This window comes from Ammospiza caudacuta, chromosome 8 (genome assembly GCF_027887145.1).
Source record: "Ammospiza caudacuta isolate bAmmCau1 chromosome 8, bAmmCau1.pri, whole genome shotgun sequence".
NCBI classification, from domain to species: domain Eukaryota; kingdom Metazoa; phylum Chordata; class Aves; order Passeriformes; family Passerellidae; genus Ammospiza; species Ammospiza caudacuta.
In genome coordinates this window covers 13,526,705-13,546,407 of record NC_080600.1, presented here as the reverse complement: position 1 = coordinate 13,546,407, position 19,703 = coordinate 13,526,705, and the positions used below count along the sequence as shown (strand labels likewise).

Below are 19,703 nucleotides of genomic sequence, written 5' to 3'. Positions count from 1 at the left end.
ATTTAAAGAAAAGTTGTCTTAGAAAAATTGCCAGCTTTGTATTAAAATATATATATTAGTAGTCTAATTGCTTTTACTAACCTTTACAAAAATAGCGCAAGGAGTAAAAAATTATCATAGTTAATTTTCACATCTTTCTTGGTTTTAATGGAACTGAATATTTTCCTTTTACCAGAGAACCTTTAGGGGAAGGGTTTGAAAGAAATTATACATATCCTATTACGTCTTTTAGATAGGCTATCTTGTCCTGGGATAAGTAAAAATGTATAGTGAATAAATACCTAATTGAAAATATGCATATTCAGAGAAAAGAAAAAATTGTGGAGCCTGCCTATATTCCTTTTCTGTTTACTTATTACTTCCTTTTGTGTAGGGTCTGGCAGGAGAAAGAGGAGAACAAGGCCCTCCAGGTCCTACAGGGTTTCAGGTATGTGCCTTTTTTATTAAATTAAAAAATAAACAGCCATGTCTTTATCAACTAAATTGGAGAAATTCAATCAAATTATGCATAATATAACTTCAGAACTAAGGCAAGGAGATTCAGAATAATTAATGATCCATAACTTTCATATCAGCTGTGCACTAAACCAAACTGGCAAAGGCTTAAACACCAGCTCTGTATCCCTTGAGAGGACCTTTGATGCCAATCAGTTTTAATTTGAAGATTTTCCAAAAAAGTTCCAAATATGTAGCAAAATAATTGTCTTGATAATGAAGTTTTAATTAAATCAATATCTGTTTATAGAGAACTTTACTTCTAGGGCTGAGATGTCCTGCCAATGTTAAGGAAGGGCTGGTATCTGCTTTAGAGAGGGGGAAACTTTTTGGTGCAATATTCATGTAATTCTTTCCTTTGGGAATCTCTGAGAGTGTGCTCTTGTACTGAGTGTACTGCATCATTCATGATCTTGGTGTCCTAGTTAAGTCTGGATTTACATAACTTTCTATCATAACTTTCTACCATTTTATTTACTTTTTACAGGGCTTGCCTGGGCCACCAGGTCCTCCAGGTGAGGGAGGAAAACCAGGTGATCAGGTAATGTATGTGTAACATAACATTAAAAAAATACAATTTAGAAAGTAGTTTTATATTTTTTTCTCTCTCTAATTGAATTTCCCATTCTGTTTCAAAATACTTACTGATTGATGTAGTCTGCAAGCTGTCTAAGAACTGCTTCGCCATAAAATAATTATGAGAATCTGTGTTCTTGGACTGAGCTGGACTATCACCTCTTGTCATTGACAGATAGGATTTAGAACTGGCCATCTACATTCACAGTACTTTGGAAATAAAAATGTTTGTCTCTAATATTCATAACTATAAAGTTATGAATAATGATTTCATTCTAATGGTGAATTTTGTTCTTAGGGCGTGCCTGGAGATCCTGGAGCTGTTGGTCCATTGGGCCCCAGGGTAAGTGTTTTCTTTTAGAGTTTAATATTCATAACAGCTCTCTGAGGTTGGAAGTTGATGCATGCCGTAGACTTTAACAGCTAAAGTCAGTATTTGACCTTTTCCCCCACCAACAAAATGAACAAAATGGTTTTAAATATGGATATGTTTTAAGACAGTTTCTGTAAAATCTACCACCTTTAATTATTTTGTAGCTCCTGAAGTGGTGTTGAGTACTACCTGCTGGATGATTTGGTTTATGCTGTGAATTGAGAGTTTTTAGTTTGCTGAGCAACATATTTCCCCCACCTCTAACAGCAAAAGCATAAAGCTAGTTATTATTTAATCAGTTCTTCTAGAATTTTTTTCACAGACTCTGCTGCACTTATGGTGTATTTAGGATTTTGTCTACCAGAATTCTACCCTGCCTTGTAAATAAATTACAATCTTCCATTTTGTAGGGAGAACGTGGCAATCCAGGGGAAAGGGGAGAACCAGGTGCCTCAGGTCTCCAGGGTGAAAAGGGGATGGCTGGAGGCCATGGTCCTGATGGCCCAAAGGTAAACTGAGTAGAGATTTGCATTGCTGCAGTGATGTGATGTATAATTTTGATCATTTGCATGAACATAAGAGAGATTTTTAATTATAAGTATGAAGGCATCTCCGTTTTATAAGGAAGGACACACAATTCCAGTTATAACAATATTAAAGACTTGCAACATACTTAAATGTTGAGAATTGGGTACTGTAGAACTGGGAAAAGCCATTTCTGGGCTGCAGAAAACCTTCTAGCAATGTTGTAAGAGCCATGCCAATTTACACAAAGACACTTGACAGGGCTAAGCAGTTAAAAGGAAATGCTGAAAGCTTCATGCCTGCATGCATGTACCTGCTGTGGATGTAACTAGGCCAGCAAAGTCAGGTCAAGCAGGGAGTGCCTCTAGTTATGTGAGACCTGTAACAGACACGAGCATCTCTGCCCCTGGCAACTTCTCCCTGTACCTAGTTTCTGTACTAAACCTATGTGACATCAAGGTCAAGGCAGAAAGATTCTCAAGCTTCTCTTTTTGTCTGTTTTCATCTCCAGTATGCACTGATTAAATATTAATGTATTTGGAAGAACTACGGTATTACAGTTGGACTTCCTGAGTAACACAATGGGAAAAGAAAAGTATTTGGATGTGAATAAAGTCCAAATTTCAGATAAAATTATTACTTAAAACTGTACCTCAGAGAATTCAACACAGGCACAACATGTTCTGCAGCCTGGAGACAAAGATGCTTCTCGGATGAATAGGCAACAACTTGTCTTTTGTTCCAGGGAAGCCCAGGCCCTAGTGGGACACCTGGAGATCCAGGACCACCAGGCCTTCAGGGCATGCCTGGAGAGAGAGGGATTGCTGGAACACCTGGCCCTAAGGGTGATAGAGTAAGTGTGTTCATTGCTGTCCTCCTGAGTAGCATGACCTGTCCCTTAACACTGCAGTTGTTCCAGGGAATGACCTGCACAGCATTCCATGCCATAACTGGGACTTTCTGGGTGTTTTCCATAGGGTGGCGTAGGTGAGAAAGGTGCTGAAGGTACAGCTGGCAATGATGGGGCAAGAGTAAGTAAATCTGTCCTTCCTTTTAGACCTACTCTTCACACACTGTTTGTTTACTGTGCTAGGGGACTCAGCTTGTGGAGTTAAGCACTATGCAGTGTTATGTTATGTCATACATTTACAGTCATTACCTCACCCTCCAAATCTTCAAGTTTTTCAAGACTGCTGTGCAAAACGTTTTGGGGTCTCTGTGTTCCAAGCCCCTATTTGGTATCATCAGTAATGCAAGTTAAGAGCTCAATGGAAAAGATTCACAGTTGATTTGGGATTCGTCTAAGTTGACTCTAGTAAAAAATATGAACAAATGAGCAGGCAGATCTTCCAGATCTCAGTTTTGGACTAAGACTCCTCCTCCTTGTCTCCTTCGAGTTGCCCGCAGTCTGTCCTAAATTTCCCAGGTGAAAATTCCTGTCAATGTACTAAACTTCACATAAGCAGTAAGTTGCTGGCACTTTTAGAAAGTTTTGAATCTCCATTGCATTAATAAGGTCTCTAGTCTGCTCAAGCTGTGTTCAAGACACATTGCACACACTCTGCTGCACAGACCAACTGTCCAATAATCTCAGTTGCACTGGTTTTCTTTGTGTGGACTGAACATTTTTCCTTCCCAGAAGTTATTTAAGTTACTTTTTACATGAATTGAGAATGTATCTGAGGTTCTTGAGTTGTGCAAACCAGTTGGAGTACTAGCTGCTAAGCATTTGGAAATCTGAGGTACAGTCAAAATACAAGGATCCTGTCTAGACTACATTTATTGTTAAAGAGGAAATTTTTTTTTTGAGAAACTCTATTATACAGAAGCTCTAATAAAGTTATCATGTGTGAGCTGGAATTGGTTATCTAAATCAAACATTATCCAAAGATACAGAGCAGTTCTTAGTGATTGTAAGCGATATTTAGAGCTTATGGTAGTTAATGAACAGGTGAAGTAATGGTGAGCTGAAGGATCATTATGTGGAGTTGGTGGGTTTGGAAGGAGAGTTTGCAACATATTTGCCTGCCTTATGAAGAGATAAAGAACATTTTTGCACAGTTTGTAAGATTAAAATGAATCTTCATAAAAAGTGATGGATACTTTAAGAAGTGAAATACTAACATAAAAGAAATCAAACACTGCAGGTGGGAAAAAAAGACTTGATTCCTTTTTGAGAGAGTAAAATAAAGCTGGGACTTTTGGTTTTTTTTTTGTATTATTGGCCTTATTAATGAATACTGGATAAAGCAGATGATGAGCTTAGAGAAGAAAGAGGGAATGAAGGAAAGCAGATCTTTTGTGGGGAGTTTGGTCGTTAGGAGAGAAAATGCAAGTTAATTTTAGATAAAGAAGATTAAAGATGTTTCCAGAGATAAAATAGAATTCAAAGGAATGAAAAAGGGAATGGTAATATATGAGGAGTTTTAAACTGTCTTTTTTGGAGCATCACTTTTCTAACTTACTTTCATCTTAATTTGTTCAAAAGGGTCTCCCTGGTCCAATAGGCCCAATGGGTCCAGCAGGTCCCACTGGTGAAAAGGTAAACAGATTTTTATTCCTTTCTCTACTGAAGTTCCTTAATATTATCAGACTTCATTAGCATTTTAATGACCAAACAAGTTAGTTACTTGGGAAATAAAATTCTTTTATTTTATTTTAAGGGTGAACCAGGTCCTCGAGGTCTAGTTGGTCCTCCTGGTTCCCGTGGAAACCCTGTGAGTAAACATAATTTTTTTTTGGTCTGGTATAAGTTAACAATACCTAATGCTGATCCAAACTCCAGGCATTTTTCTTATTTGCTGATATATTTTCCCCTTTTTCTTTCCCTTTCTCTGTAGCCAAGTGTGAAGTTCTGACTTGTTGCTGTGCACTTGCAAAAGTATTACCAGATTTTCTTCCTGTGACCTACACTTGTTTTAGGGCAAACTTTATAGAGTCACCCTCACTTACCTCACTCCTGAAACGATGCCACCACTTGTAATTGTGTCAATGTTTTTAAAAGCATGCCCCTAGCAGATACCACTGCACATAAACAAATATTTAATGGGCAAAGTGCAGAGGTAATCCTTAGTTCATCCAGTTATGTAACTTGTGTCATCTTCCATCTATTAGTGACTTGAAGTATTTTAAGGGTTGACTTCAATTAGGGAACTAGAGGCCAGCTCAGCCCTTCTAGATCCTTCACACTGCTTGAAATTGATTATGTCCCTGTCATAAATCAGAACACTCTTATTTCCAGTATAACTTGGAGCAGCTTCCACCCTTTTAGGGAGTGCTGGAGTTGGCAGCCTTCAGCTACTTCTTTTCCAAGCAAATGTTGTGTGGAAAGCTTAGTCAAAGCCTGTTGTGACCTTATAGAAGAGTACATCTTTGAACTACTGTGTTTTTTCCCCCAGTGTGATTGGAGTGGTAGGTTGAATGCAGTGTGTGCTCTTTGGCCATCCCTGAAAGGGGTGGGTTGTGACCAGAATTTCTCCCAATGCTGTTTTAATAATCACCTGTGCCTTCCATCTCTGAATTCTGAAAGCTCAATATAGTCTTGAATGCATGGCAACTTTTAACATCATAGGTAACATTATTTTCTGATTAAAAGATCATTTGATTCTGATTAATAGAACAAAAGTATAATGACACTTAGGGTGGTAAATAGTTAGCATCCTTTCTGATATATTGAACTGTAACTGATACTATCTGTAGAAAGATGGTTTTTAAATACAGCTATTTCAATTTTTCTGCCCAGGGTTCCCGAGGAGAGAATGGCCCAACTGGTGCTGTTGGTTTTGCTGGCCCCCCGGTATGTGTTTTGAACACTAATGAGTTTCCTGTCCTCATGCTTTGACACACTTAATTTCCTTCATTATGAATAATATTGTGGTGTTCTGGATCAGGAGTCTTATTTTTGCTGCAAAAAGAGCTGTTCTTTCTCCCATCAGTATATCAAGTGAAGGAAAGGGCCAATAAGCACCCTAGACAGCTAAAAAGTGGTTTTCTTGTTAGGATTATGTAATTGCTCACCAGATTTCATATTTTCATTAGCATGTTATGTTGTTCCTTTGAAATTAAAATAAGGGAAGTTAAAATGTTTCTACTGAAGGTAGCAAAGATTTTTGCCATGAGTAGTGAAGGCTGGAATGAGGTGATGGACCAGATGGACTGGAATACCCTAAGGTTTCCTACAGCCTAAGTATCCTGTTTCAGGATCCCTTTCACAGTCTTGCACCTGCTTCCCTTGATGGGAAAAAAAGACAATGTTTGTTTTGTAGCTGCTGAGGAAAATAGAAAATCTAGAGAGAAGAAAAATGTGAGCTAGAGAGGTAAAATATTTAAAATGGAAATACTGGCTTCACAGAATGTTTAGAAAATGTAATATGTGGCTTTCCAATGACCATGCTGAATTGTTAGACAAATTCAGTATTTTCTGGACTGATTTTTACCCCTGGTATTTTTATTTTTACCCTTTAAAAAATTCTCTACAGAATTATTTTGTTAGGAAAGATTTGGTGTTCCCTGCCCTGATGCTTCTTCTAAATAATTTTTCTTATAGGGCCCTGATGGTCAGCCTGGTGTCAAAGGTGAACCTGGAGAACCTGGACAGAAAGGAGATGCTGGATCTCCAGGACCACAGGGTCTTGCTGGGTCTCACGGTCCCCCAGTAAGTACAAATAAAATCCTCTCAGAACCAGTGACATGGGCTGATCTTGTTAATTTAAAAAAATTCTGGGTGTTCACTATCATCCCTCTCTTTCTCCTTTCCTTTTAGGGCCCTCCAGGTGTTCCTGGTCTGAAAGGTGGTAGAGGAACTCAGGGTCCACCTGTAAGTAGACATTGTGTTGAGACTTGGCTGCAGATAATCTAATACTGAAATTTTATGTAATGTGTGTATTATTCCTTATCTCAGCTTGTTTTTTAAGTATGTAAATATAATTTGCTCAATAATTCAGCCAAGAACATTTAGGTAACTAGTGCTGTGTTTCTTTTGATAAAGATGCCATTAAAAAGGGGCTTTTTTTTAGGGTGCTACTGGATTCCCAGGATCTGCTGGAAGAGTTGGGCCTCCAGGACCTACTGTAAGTTAATTATAATTTTCCTAGTAGGTATGTTTTATAAAATGGTCATCAAGAATCTGAAGGTTAAATAAAGCAAGAAAGGTGAGCCAGTGTTTATGGCCTGATGGTATTGAAGAGAACAGTTTGTCAGCACTGACTGATTGTTTGCATCATTAAATAAAGCTCATTAGTCTTCAGCTTGGTCCAATGCCTGATATTGGTCCAAGGCTTTCCATTGGGTTAAGTAGGCTTTCAAATTGCTGCTCAAATTGCTCCAATGACTTAATTGCTTAGAGGAATAAAAAATCCCAACTTATATTTTCCTCTATATTTTACTTTTTGTCCTTTTAGTGGTGACTGAAATTATGACAGTTTTTGGAAAAGAAAGAGCCTCTACTGGATTCTTTCATTTGGTGGAGTTACTCCTAAGTTCGATTAAAATAAACTCAAACCCACAAACACAAAATCTCTTCTGTTCAAACATTTGCAGAAACACTACAAATAAATACTAGCTGTGGACCCAATTGAGGGCTGACCACACAGAGAAGTGTGTCATGCTTCATATGCCTTTTAATGTTATGATGAAAAAAAACAACTTGCAGCCATTGTAAGGTTATCGAATGTGAAGTTTATGGAAAACTTAATATGCACATGAAGTCTTTTAAAAGTATTTGAGAAATGAACAAAGGTCTGTTGAAACACTAATTTGTGCCATGGAAATGAAAAGTTTATATCCAAACTTTAGCTTGATTATGGTAGAAAGAATGGGCAAGAGTGAGTATTCTAGCAGTGGTTATATACTTGAGGTGAAAGAAAAAAAGCAAAAAAGAGAGAAACATACAAAAGTGTCTTTTAAAGAAGTGAGTTTGGAATTGAAGATTGAGAGGGGAAATGGATGGAACTTGGACATAATTTGATATTTATTTAATTTCATTCATTTGATCATAAAAGAGATGATAATAGCTTTTAGCTCATTCTCATTTGTTAGCCTCAGAGCATGCATTTATAGCTAATTGAAACACAGTCCTTAGAATTTTATTGTCCTGGTCAGAAAAGGGCCCAATATAATGATGTGTTTTCATTTTTTTAGGGAGCCCCAGGGCCTGCTGGGCCTATTGGTGAGCCAGGAAAAGAAGGTCCCCCAGGTCTTCGTGGTGATCCTGGTTCTCATGGCCGTGTGGGAGATCGAGGGCCAACTGGGCCTCCTGGCGGCCCTGGGGACAAGGGTGACCCAGGGGATGACGGGCAGCCGGTATGTCCCTTGACTGTCCCTCCACCAGCTCCAGGCTCGCTCTCATTGCTCATTGCTGCTGACATGACAGTGACATTGCTTCTTCCTCTGGATTTCAGGGCCCAGATGGCCCCCCTGGCCCAGCAGGAACTACTGGTCAAAGAGGAATTGTTGGAATGCCAGGACAGCGAGGGGAGAGAGGCATGCCTGGGCTGCCAGGGCCTGCAGTAAGTGACCACCAGGCTGTGTGCCATCAGTCTGGGATCTTCTGTGTGAGATTTGCCCCTTAGCATGAGGAGAAAGCTGGAAAACTCCAGTTGCAGGAGGGAATAGAGAGAGAATAATAAAGAACTTAATCTCATTCAGATGCATGGGATGGAAGGTTTACTTCCTTTTAGTTTCTGCCGTAATGGAAAGTCTGAACCTGAATTAAGAGTAAGTGAATAATAACATTAAGGCTCTTGTGTAAAATGTTCCTATTTGACTTAAAACTTGGTCCCTGAAAACAACAACCCCACACTCTCATTTAGGTACCCAAATGTCACTAGAATATGAGTAAATACTCTGCAAGCACTGTTTCATAAATTGTGAACTACAGTCTTCCAAATTGCCACTTGAGCTCTCTTTGCATTCATGTAGGATTTATAGATATTTGCTGGATAGCCTAATGATCCAGTAGATCAAGCCATTAAATAGTATTAAATCCATTAGTAAAAAGATTGATATGGAGGATCTGTCATTACCACTGGATCCATGAAGTCACTTTATAGCTAAAGTCGGCCAGAAATTTTTCAAGGCTAACAAGATTTGTTGGTGTTGAGGCAGAAAAAACGTTATTTATTTCAAACTTCATTATTTTTTTCTGAAATCTAAAACACCATACCTATTGCAGAAAATGACATCAGACTTACTGATTTATCAGTAACTTCTTAAAAATACATAGTATATTAAATATGTATACAAATTATGTAAGAACATTTTCTTTAAATATAAAGGTTTTTTTCCATCCGCAAATGTAGATAGTATTTCAGTCTGGCAGTAGTAGTTTGGCAGGCAGCAGGTTTTTAGTGCTTTCTTTATTTTGTGATTAAAATTTTAATATGATATTTGTAATGTTTTTTAGGGTACTCCAGGAAAGCAAGGTCCCACAGGGCCACCTGGTGACAAAGGTCCCCCAGGACCTATGGGCCAGTCAGGTGCCACTGGGCCTGTAGGTGAAGCTGGTCCAGAAGTAAGTATTACAGCATTGTAGCATGCAAGAAAAGACATAGTCATTCTCCTTGACTTGAAGTTAGAAGTGGAGAACAACTTTCTAATTCTTCTAGAAATGCAGGATTACAGAGTTAATCAATAGCTCTATTTTATTCCATAACTCCAGGGACCTGCTGGTAATGATGGTACTCCTGGACGAGATGGAGCTGTTGGAGAACGTGTAAGAATATATTCTCTTCTTAATTTTCTTCTGCAAACCCTCATTTTATTCTTGACTTATTGTAGATTTTCTTTTCATTCAGTTAACCTGATGGAGAGCTTGTTCTGAAAGTGTATCCCAGCTTTGAATATAGTACCTCTCAAAGCTGAGGATGCCTGGCTAAGAGGCTAAGAACATCTGCTTCCACAAACTCAGACTTGAGTTCTTGCAGCAGGAATATCTTTGTAGGTTGCAATTGCTCAAAAGTAGACTGGCAGTGCTACAGTTTTATTGCATTGGTCCAGGCCAGTCCTCTTTAGATAAACAGCTGAAATTCTGTTTTGCAGGGTGATCGTGGTGAACCTGGCCCTGCAGGCTTACCAGGTTCTCCAGGAGGCCCAGGAACTCCGGGTCCTGTTGGCCCTCCAGGAGATGCAGGTCAAAGAGGTGAAACTGTAAGTGATGCTTTTTTAAAAAATATTTTGCTTATCAAAAACTATTGTGTATGGTTTTCATGCATTGCCTCACATTCTTTCTGTATGCAATCTTTGTAGGGTTCTCGAGGTCCCATGGGTCCCCCAGGCCGTGCAGGAAAGAGAGGTTTGCCTGTAAGTTGCTCATGGTCACTGAGGTTTTGTCTGAGATAGCACTGAGGAAAGTGTGTGAGGAATTCAGCCCAAATGAGAATGCCAAGCAGGGCTTCACCTTGTGTTGTGGGTGCAGGTAGTTCTGAGCTGCAAAGCTGCACAGATTTGGATATTTGTATTTGGATACTCCAGTAGTGCTTTGGAAGCCTCTTTATTTGGAGCATGTTAGTGTCTGGATAATGATAGGACCTGAGTTAGCAAATGACTGGAGTCTGGTCTAAATAAGGGGTAAGGAAATGATTACTTAACAAAAAAGGATGTTTTTAGATAAAAATGGCAGAAATACAACAAAATCACCTGTTCCCATTAAAAAGCCTAATTCAACTCATGAACTTCCAGCTTCAGTCTGAAAAGGAAAATAAACAAAACTCCTCTTTTTTATGTTACATAAGTCTTTTACAATCCAAGCCTGGAACAGAAAATTAATTGCAAACTTGGGAAATTCAAAACAATGTTGTCCTGTCCCTAAGCAGATGTCATTTGAGAGACAGTAAAGTTTATTGAGTAGTTAGTGATAATGATGCCATAGATAAACTATTTGGAATCTGGCATTGAGAAATTTAGCATGTAATTTGGGCTGAGAAATATAGAATTGAAAACAGCAGCCACATTTTCCAATGATTCTTGAATTAGTGTGAGAAGTTTGCAATTATCAAAGCTAACAAGGAAATTGTGACAGTAATAGGAACAAGGTATTTGTGCTGCCTGGGTGTTGTCTGTAGTTAGGGAATGTAACTTCACTTGTACTTAAATCATAATGAAGGTGAAAGAAGCTGTGAGAAGTAAAGATGCAGCCTGGATGATTTCATATTGAAAATATGCTTTATCATAATGAATCTGTAAGAGATCTTTAATATTTCAATCTCATTAACAAAAATCATCTGCCTTATGCAGTAAGGTGAAGAAATACACTGATATTTTAAAAATTAGCTTTCTAATTTATTTATTATCATTAGTAGAGTTCCATGGGTTTTTTACTGTATTATGTAGCTAAGTAGAGTAAATTTGCTACAACTGTATTTAAGTGCAGCACAGTTTTCTGTAATTATTTACTTATTCTTTGATAAAAAGTTAAGATTCCTGGAGCTGCCTCAATGCTATCACCTTCTCCATCTTTAAAAGGGAAGGAGGTCTAAGTGCAGTGTCTAAAAGAAAATGAGGGGGTTTTGAGGTTGGAGTTTTTTCCCAGTTCTTTTTTCCCAAAATTTTACATTTCATCATTGATATTTACAGGGTCCCCAAGGACCTCGTGGTGACAAAGGTGACAATGGAGATCGAGGTGATAGAGGCCAAAAAGGACACAGGGGTTTCACCGGACTTCAAGGCCTTCCTGGCCCTCCTGTAAGTTGTTCTGCTTTTACTATAACCTTATTTGCTTGGTACTAAATTGGTGTATCAGGAACATAGTTATTTAAAGTGGAAAATAAAGCAAAGTAGTAATGTTTTCCCCACAAGGTGTTTGAGTGGCCTGGTGTCTGTACTTGCTAATATTTTAATGCAATTTTAAAATACTTGATGAGTTACATGATGAGTTAAACCTGTTGTTGCAAGATGTGTGTTCTATTCTTGTTCCCTTTGCAAGGCCAATCCCTTACAGTTAATGACCTGTCAGCACAAGATGGTAACAAAAGCTGGTAGTTTGAGATAAGCAATTTAGAGTGTGAAATGATTTTTGGCAGTGTTTGAATTCATTAGAGTCAAGGAAGCCAGTGCAAAATCCCAAAAGGACTGTGAGAGCATTTCTTTCTAATATTTTCAAGAACTTTAAGATTTCATTGTCAATTGAATGGAAATATCATGGAAAACTTGCTTTTAATTTTTTTTTTTTATTTTAACATTTATACATTTATTCACTGGTGCTGTGAAAATGTTGGAAGTTTCAATGCACAGGAACAGCAGCAACAAAAAACCTGACACCAAAATTATCTTTTCACTTAGCAATAGAGCTGCCATTTACTTTCTTGTGAGCCACTCTGATTATAAATACCTGGAAACCAGGGCTTTTCTAGAGAAACAGCTTTACAGCCAATCTGATTACTTGATTAATTAAGTTAAGGGATTAAGGTAAAGGTACCACCCATTGTTTATGTACCTTTTAATCCTATTCATACCAAATTGTGTGTATCGCACACTAATGCCTTAAAACTAAAGTAACATGCTGTAAATGGCACAATGATACAATAATTTCTTCTGTTTAGGGTCCAGTTGGTGAACAGGGCAGTCCTGGCATTCCAGGCCCATTTGGTCCTCGGGTGAGTACAACTTTTAAGGTTTTTCTTGCTTGGGTCTTGTTTTTTTTTCTTGTTCAGATGTCTATTTCTGCTTCACTTGGATTTCAATGACTTTTATTGACTTGGATATCATATGGTCTAAAATCTTTTGCTGAGATATCACCTTGTTTAATATATTAAAGCTTTGTCATGAGTGTAGTTTTTTGTAGCTAAAAATGTTGGCTCAGAATGACTAGAAGGCTGCAGTCTCTTTTACAGACACTTTTGCTGCAGCTCTGCCACTCATCCCCCATGCATGTCATTTACTCAAAAATAAAGGAGAAATACTGTCCCTTGGGAACATCCTAGGGAGGCATCTACATCTACCTCTGAGTCTGTGTCTGAGGGTGTACAGAAGCTACTCCTGTCTGCACAGCATCTGGAATCTGAAACTTATCCCACTTGAATGGTTAAGGAGAAAGATATACAGCTGAACCAAGTTGTATTATCTGAGGTGATTCACTTGAGAAGAGCAGCTTTTAAACTGCCTTCTTACTTTTACAGGAGAAGAAAAAAGGTGATTTTTAAAAGTTTGGTAATAGGCACAAGTAATCAGATTGGTTCCTGACAAGATATTGCATGTAATGGGCTGCTTTGTAAAGCTTTGTTACTAAATGCTGAAATACATTCCATCTATTTCCTATATTTTCTAGGGTCCTCCAGGTCCAGTTGGTCCTTCTGGAAAAGATGGAAGTCCTGGTCCACTTGGGCCAACTGGGCCTCCTGGTGTTAGAGGGACTGTGGGAGAGGCTGGACCTGAGGTAAATTGATGGGAATATAGGGGAAAAAGTTATCTTCAAATAATCAGATTCTTTTTTATAGTCCATCACATTATTTTCTTGAATATCTATGAGCTCAAGACAAACGATAAAATGTGGTAGTTTCTCCAAGAAACATCCAGGCTAACTGTATTGGAAGGTTTCATTTCTTACTCATTTTCATCTTCTGAAGCTGGGATGATCCCAGCCTCATCCACCTGTGCTCTTTTTAGGCTGAGCTGGATGTAGTTCTGTGGGTGGCTTACTGGATCCTGCTGGATCTGTGGTCCAACACGGCTGTTTGGCCACTTGGGTCCTAAACTCAGGACCAAGCACAGGCTAGCAGTGGCTCAAAGCTGGCAGTCCCAGAGAGTGAGCACAGCCACCTGCCTGACTGCCAGCACCCTCCTCCCCTGTGCCATGTGTTAGGGAGATCCTTCACTCCAAATGAACAGCCCAAACTGTAACACTGAGCCCAGTGACCTTCATGCTGGGCTGAGGTTTACAGACACCAAACCATGAGCTGATTTAGGGTAACTAGCCCTGAAGTTTTGTGGAGTTTTTTTTGGTGGCAGGCTTTGCTATCATTTGGCATAGTAATTACTCTACTGGGCCTCTGTTGCTTTCTTGTTTTGAACCTTAGGGCCCACCAGGTGAGCCTGGTCCTCCTGGCCCTCCAGGGCCCCCAGGCCACCTCACCGCTGCCATCGGTGACATCATGGGACACTATGACGATGCCATGGCGGATCCACTACCGGAGTTCACTGAAGATGAAGCAGCCCCTGATGACCACAATAAAACAGACCCAGGAGTCCACGCCACGCTGAAGTCTCTGAGCAGCCAGATCGAGACCATGCGCAGCCCCGATGGCTCCAGGAAGCACCCAGCGCGCACCTGTGACGACCTGAAGCTGTGCCACCCCTCCAAGAGGAGCGGTGCGTGGTCACACCTCTGCTCTGGGCCCTCTGAGCCTGCCTTGTGCCCAGCATGGCCTTGGGCACTGCTTTGCACTGCTGCAACATCATTCTGCTTGTGTCTTCCCAGCTGTTTCAAAAATCTTTGTGATGTAACACAATCACGTTTTATGTTCTTTGCAGGTGAATATTGGATTGATCCTAACCAAGGATGTGTTGAAGATGCTATAAAAGTGTACTGCAACATGGAAACCGGGGAGACCTGCATTTCTGCCAACCCATCCAGTGTGCCCCGCAAAACGTGGTGGGCCAGCAGGTCCTCTGACTTAAAGCCTGTTTGGTATGGCCTTGATATGAACAGGGGATCACAGGTAAATAAATACAGTCACTCTTAAAATTGGCTTCTGTGAGGCTTGTTGCCTTGTGGCTTGGAACTTCTTCTGCTGCTCTGAGCAGGTTCTGCCAGTCACAACATTATACCTGTTGATTGACTGGCTTATAGTCAATTCATTGTTAGTATCATATAATAAAGATAGGAAATAACTGGGAAAAAACTCAATGCAAGTGCATCTAATGCAGGATTGGCTAAAGCAGACCACTGCTGGACAAAAACATCAGCTTCTCTATCAGTCTTTTACTAAATCTCTGTCTTGTCTTAAATGACTGTACTTCTACCCTAATACATAATCCAGATCCCTGCTGTTTTAATTGAATTCTAATCTTCTTTTCAGAAAACTCTATACTGATAAAAATATGAAAATTACTTTATAAATTTGCTTGAAATGAAAGTATGATTGTTATCATATGATCAGGTTGATCCATGATGAATCCATCAGGCAGATAAAATTTCACTCATGTTTCTGCTGGGTTTTTCCTCTATGGTAATTTCTAAGATTAGGCTTAATGACCCTGACAAATAACAGAAGTTTGTCCTATGTGAAGTATATAATTTATTAACTAACTTTTGCAATTTTTATTTCTAGTTTATCAAAAGCACAGAGAATGTACTCAAATGTTGTTTCATAGAGTGTTATTACTTTGAAATTCAGTATTTGGTGCATGAAAAATAATGCTTTTTTTTTTTTTTGATTACTAAGAACAGTTCAGAACTTTAACAGCTGAGAACAGATGTGATATTGATTTTTTTTTTGAGATGCTTTCACTTATTACTAAATTCAGGAAGTCTTGTCATGACCTAACACATCCCAGTTGATGTTGAGCTGCCTGCAGAGCTACACAGAGGGGTTTGTAAGGCAGTTGCTCTGTGGAGGAACAAATTATCTTCAGGGATACTAAAAAAAGAATATTTCAGTATTTTTGAAACACTGTCAGATTTGGTAACTAATAGTATGAGCAATGTAATAGTCAAGTGCACTCCTTATGGATTCTAAATAATAAATATATCCCAATGAATAAGATCTTCTCTTCATTGGTTTCAGTGAAATTTATAAACTTTTAGTAATTCTTGATTGTTGTTTTTTATCTTGCAATGATTCATAAAACATGAATAAAATGGAACCTCCATGAATAGGATTAAAAAAACCTCAGGAATTTTAGAATTTGTCATACTGGTAGAAAAATTACTTGTTTTTTATAGAAACACTGACACTTTGTGAAACATTTGTCAAACTCCTGTGCCAATTAATTAGTTTATAAGCCCATATGCAAACTTTGTTGGTTTATAAGGCCAATATAGTCAAACTTTGTTTGTTCTGCTTCTAGATACAATAGCAACCCTATAGAAAAAAAGTTAATAATTTGGCAATATATCAGGTGCATTGTAAAAGAGGTTTCTGTGCTTGATGTTTCTTACCTGCTTCAAGGTTACTCTAATGCATTATTCCATATGTAAGAATCCCTTTCAGAAATGAGGCAGAATTCATTCCAAAGCTTGGCATTATCTCTGGAGGCCCAGCTTCCTCTGACTTGTGCAGTTGCAGAGAATTATGATCAAAATTCTCCAAAATTCTCCCTGTTACAGAATATCTAAATTTCTTTGTCCTCAACTGGTGGCAAATTACAAAAGAAACCACTTAGATTTTATGTAATAGGGCTCATACTGGTCATGTCTGAAAGATGACAATAATGGCAGATATCTCTAAATTCACCAACACTTAATTTCAGTGTCTTGTTAATTGACCTATTTCTTTATCTCCAAAGTTTGTGTACGGGGATACAGCTGTCACTCAGATGACATTCCTGCGCCTCCTGTCCAAGGAAGCCTCCCAGAACATCACCTACCTTTGCAAAAACAGTGTTGGGTACCTGGATGACCAGACAAAGAACCTGAAGAAAGCAGTGATTCTGAAAGGGGCCAATGACCTGGAGATCAAGGCAGAGGGAAACAGCCGCTTCAGATACACTGTTCTGCACGACAGCTGCTCTGTAAGTTTGGGGGCTTTGCCCAAAAGGACTTTTGTACATTTTCACTTCTCTCTTGAATTAGAGAAAACACCCACACAAGGAAGTAATTAAAATTCTGCAGGACTTTGTAATGAATTGTAGACATAACTGATCAAACCAAATCAAAAGGGATTTTGTTATAATTCTAGCTTCACATAATAAAAGTCTGCACTATTTAGTGGCTATTTATAAATTCCTTCTTAGCAAGCATACTGAGATACATATCTTGGTATTTTGCGTTTCCCAGTACTTGTTTAGCTCTGAGCTGAGTGGAATCATACAAACTGGTGAGATAACCACAAACTTGTCTGCCAGATGGGCAAGATTATTGCAGCAGTACTGTGAAGGAAACTCACTGAGCTGGAAAGGAAAACTCCCTAAAATTTTGTGGTGAGCACAGAAAACAGAAAGCAGTAGATTTTTCAGAAATTTGTCAGTTTTAGCCAAGACCAACATACTGGCAAATATTCCTAAATCTAGTCCTGCACCTGAAAAAAGTTAAGTACTCTCTGTGCTTTAAAGTAAGCCCACAATTATGGGTGAAGGCACACATTATGAACAGTAGAGAAGAATTTCATAGCGTAAGAGAAAAATCAGCCCTGATGTGTCAGTCTGATAGATCTGCTCATTAGAGACATTTCAAAATAACCCAGGTGCAGTGCAGACAGCATTGCTCAGTGTTACTCAGCAAAGGTGCAGTGACACCCTCCTGAACAATCAGACAACTGACTCACCAGCTGCACTTCAGGCTGGTTTTAACAGAGCCCTGGCCTAATTTTAAATTTTTCCCCCTTCTTTTCCCTCCAGAAACGCAATGGGAACGTGGGCAAGACAGTTTTTGAGTACAGAACGCAGAACGTGGCGCGCTTACCCATCATCGATATCGCACCGGTGGACATTGGCAGTACCGACCAGGAATTTGGAATTGAAATTGGGCCAGTTTGCTTTGTGTAAGAGCAAGGGGGGAATATAACACACTACCCAGCAACAGCAGCAGTTAAACATGAACTTAGACTGATTGAAGTTAATCCTGAGACTCTTGAAGTAATGGCTGATATTGGATCAGCATTGTATATACAGCTCTTTCTAAATGCCCAGCCTCCTTTTGAATATTTATTTTACTTAAAAACCTTCTGTTTTCAATGATTGAAACCAACTGTTTAGTACAATTTTAAGAGGATTGAAGACAACCTTCAAAAAGTAATATGAATCCTTTTCCTCAATTTTGTTTCAAATTATTTTGACATTTCCAGGTATTCAAAATAGATAGATTTAATGTGGAACTATGTAAAATCTCTAATGGTTATTTCTTTTGCTTTGGTGTGTACTGAATAACAGAAAAGTAGAGTACTTTTGTGAACTGTTGGCTGTATTTCAATCATACCTGCTCCCTGTACCCCAGTTTGTGCTCCTGTGGTTGCCATTCACAGAAAGCTGTGTCTTCTGTAAAAGAAAGTCTCTTCAGACAAGACCATCTCAATTTGGCATTGTTTTTCTTGCACTTTTCTATGTAAGTCTGCTCAGAAGAGTGATCCATAGCCATGGTTAATTTATGAAGTAAAAATATTACTGGGGTAAATAGGGGTGTCCCATAGTAGGGGTGTCCTATATCTTAACTTTAAGGCTAGATTTCACTTCTCACAAATGTATCTGTGTAATTCCATTAAATTATCCTTAATCTTCAAAATATGTCTTAAACCCAATACTTGTCGATTTTCCAATATTTGCCCATCTAAGAAGCCATTACGTATCAAATTATTCAGATATCTTATATATGGTGCCAATTTCTGTGTGTTGCAGACCATTCACATGTATACCAGACCAATTGCTAATAAAGAAAGTTTAGAAATTCCTTGGTTTTAGCTGACATCCAGACATGCATCACCAGTAATTTGACTTGCTGGCCTTGAGTTGTCAAGGCAGGAAAGTTCCATCATTTCTTAGCATGAGCTACCTCATCTCTGGAAGTTGGGATGCAATTAATATTCCTGGTTTTCTTTTAGGTATTAAAAGGTGCTATGCTTCTGTTGTTATTTCAAGATAGGAGATAGGCAGGGCAAAAAAAAAAAAGCAACAAAGTGATGGTGCTAAATGACTCTGTAGAAGGCTGATGAAATAAAGATGCCTGCTGTCAATGTCATGTTCAGAGCTTAGCTGTTAGGCTTGCAGTGTTTGAGAGAACAATGTTACAGTGCATTTAATTGTTGGTCATTCAGTATATAGAATGTTTTGTACCTCCAACATGCTTTATTTTGTAAAGTATGTGGGTACAAACTTACTTAGGTTTTTTTGTTTCTTTACTGCATCTGTGCTCTCCACGTTTTTTTGTTTGTTCCTTAAAAAAAAATAAACAGCTGGGGCTCTCCCTAAAGAAAGTCATGCACATAGCTTCATTCATGTATCTTTGCAAAGCATTTAATTAAATACATGCTTCTCGCTATGTAAGTGGTTTCCTTTTTGTAAAACTCCTTCCAGTGTGTTCATTCCATATCAGTTCGTCCCCAGGAAATTAAAAATAGAAGTACTTATTGTTGTTTGGTTGCTGTTTGCATAAATCATTTGCAAGGCATTGTGAAATATTTTGAAGACAGGAGTAAAGGAGTATTTGTGAAGTACCTTCTGTGTCAGTTTTTAAAGATAGGTGTCTGTTGTATGAAGGAAATCAGCAGGCCTAGAAAATACACATAGATAATATTGTTTGAGACTCCAGAGAGAATTTTTATTCAAGAATGAAATGCAATTTGGCCAATTCCTAGTGGCAATGGGAGTTAACACTAAGAGGAGATAGTTTCTGGACAAGACATAAAGTTGCATTTGTAGTGAAGCAGGCAAGAACTTCCCTTTCCCCCATCTGTAGGGGCAGGGGCTTTGCAGGTTTCCAGGCTGTCCAAACATGTTTCCCTGCAGGGGAGGTAAGGGCTGGGAAGTTGATAGGTTCATGCTGATGTTATCTGTTGGCTTTTACTGCCCATGAAGGGACTTTATGATTTCTTTCTTACTGGTATGAAATAATTTCTATAAATATGTGAACTATTTCTATAAATATGAACTA

The 19,703-nt window shown here is 38.7% G+C and overlaps 1 protein-coding gene across 2 annotated transcripts in view; it reads left to right on the top strand.

Annotated features, from left to right (window-relative positions):
* Positions 1-19,151, top strand: part of COL5A2 (collagen type V alpha 2 chain) — a 97,034-nt gene extending 77,883 nt beyond the window's left edge. For both annotated transcript variants that reach the window (XM_058809881.1, XM_058809880.1), the window contains exons 30-54: positions 374-427; positions 983-1,036; positions 1,370-1,414; positions 1,855-1,953; positions 2,715-2,822; positions 2,947-3,000; positions 4,458-4,511; positions 4,633-4,686; positions 5,712-5,765; positions 6,516-6,623; positions 6,732-6,785; positions 6,985-7,038; positions 8,108-8,269; positions 8,368-8,475; positions 9,372-9,479; positions 9,627-9,680; positions 10,007-10,114; positions 10,214-10,267; positions 11,540-11,647; positions 12,505-12,558; positions 13,230-13,337; positions 13,978-14,269; positions 14,432-14,619; positions 16,409-16,633; positions 17,459-19,151. In XM_058809881.1, coding sequence (XP_058665864.1) covers positions 374-427; positions 983-1,036; positions 1,370-1,414; positions 1,855-1,953; positions 2,715-2,822; positions 2,947-3,000; positions 4,458-4,511; positions 4,633-4,686; positions 5,712-5,765; positions 6,516-6,623; positions 6,732-6,785; positions 6,985-7,038; positions 8,108-8,269; positions 8,368-8,475; positions 9,372-9,479; positions 9,627-9,680; positions 10,007-10,114; positions 10,214-10,267; positions 11,540-11,647; positions 12,505-12,558; positions 13,230-13,337; positions 13,978-14,269; positions 14,432-14,619; positions 16,409-16,633; positions 17,459-17,605 — 2,508 coding nt within the window. In that variant the 3' untranslated portion in view covers positions 17,606-19,151. The remainder of the gene's footprint in view (positions 1-373; positions 428-982; positions 1,037-1,369; positions 1,415-1,854; positions 1,954-2,714; positions 2,823-2,946; positions 3,001-4,457; positions 4,512-4,632; positions 4,687-5,711; positions 5,766-6,515; positions 6,624-6,731; positions 6,786-6,984; positions 7,039-8,107; positions 8,270-8,367; positions 8,476-9,371; positions 9,480-9,626; positions 9,681-10,006; positions 10,115-10,213; positions 10,268-11,539; positions 11,648-12,504; positions 12,559-13,229; positions 13,338-13,977; positions 14,270-14,431; positions 14,620-16,408; positions 16,634-17,458) is intronic.
* The last annotated feature ends 552 nt before the right edge of the window (positions 19,152-19,703 follow it).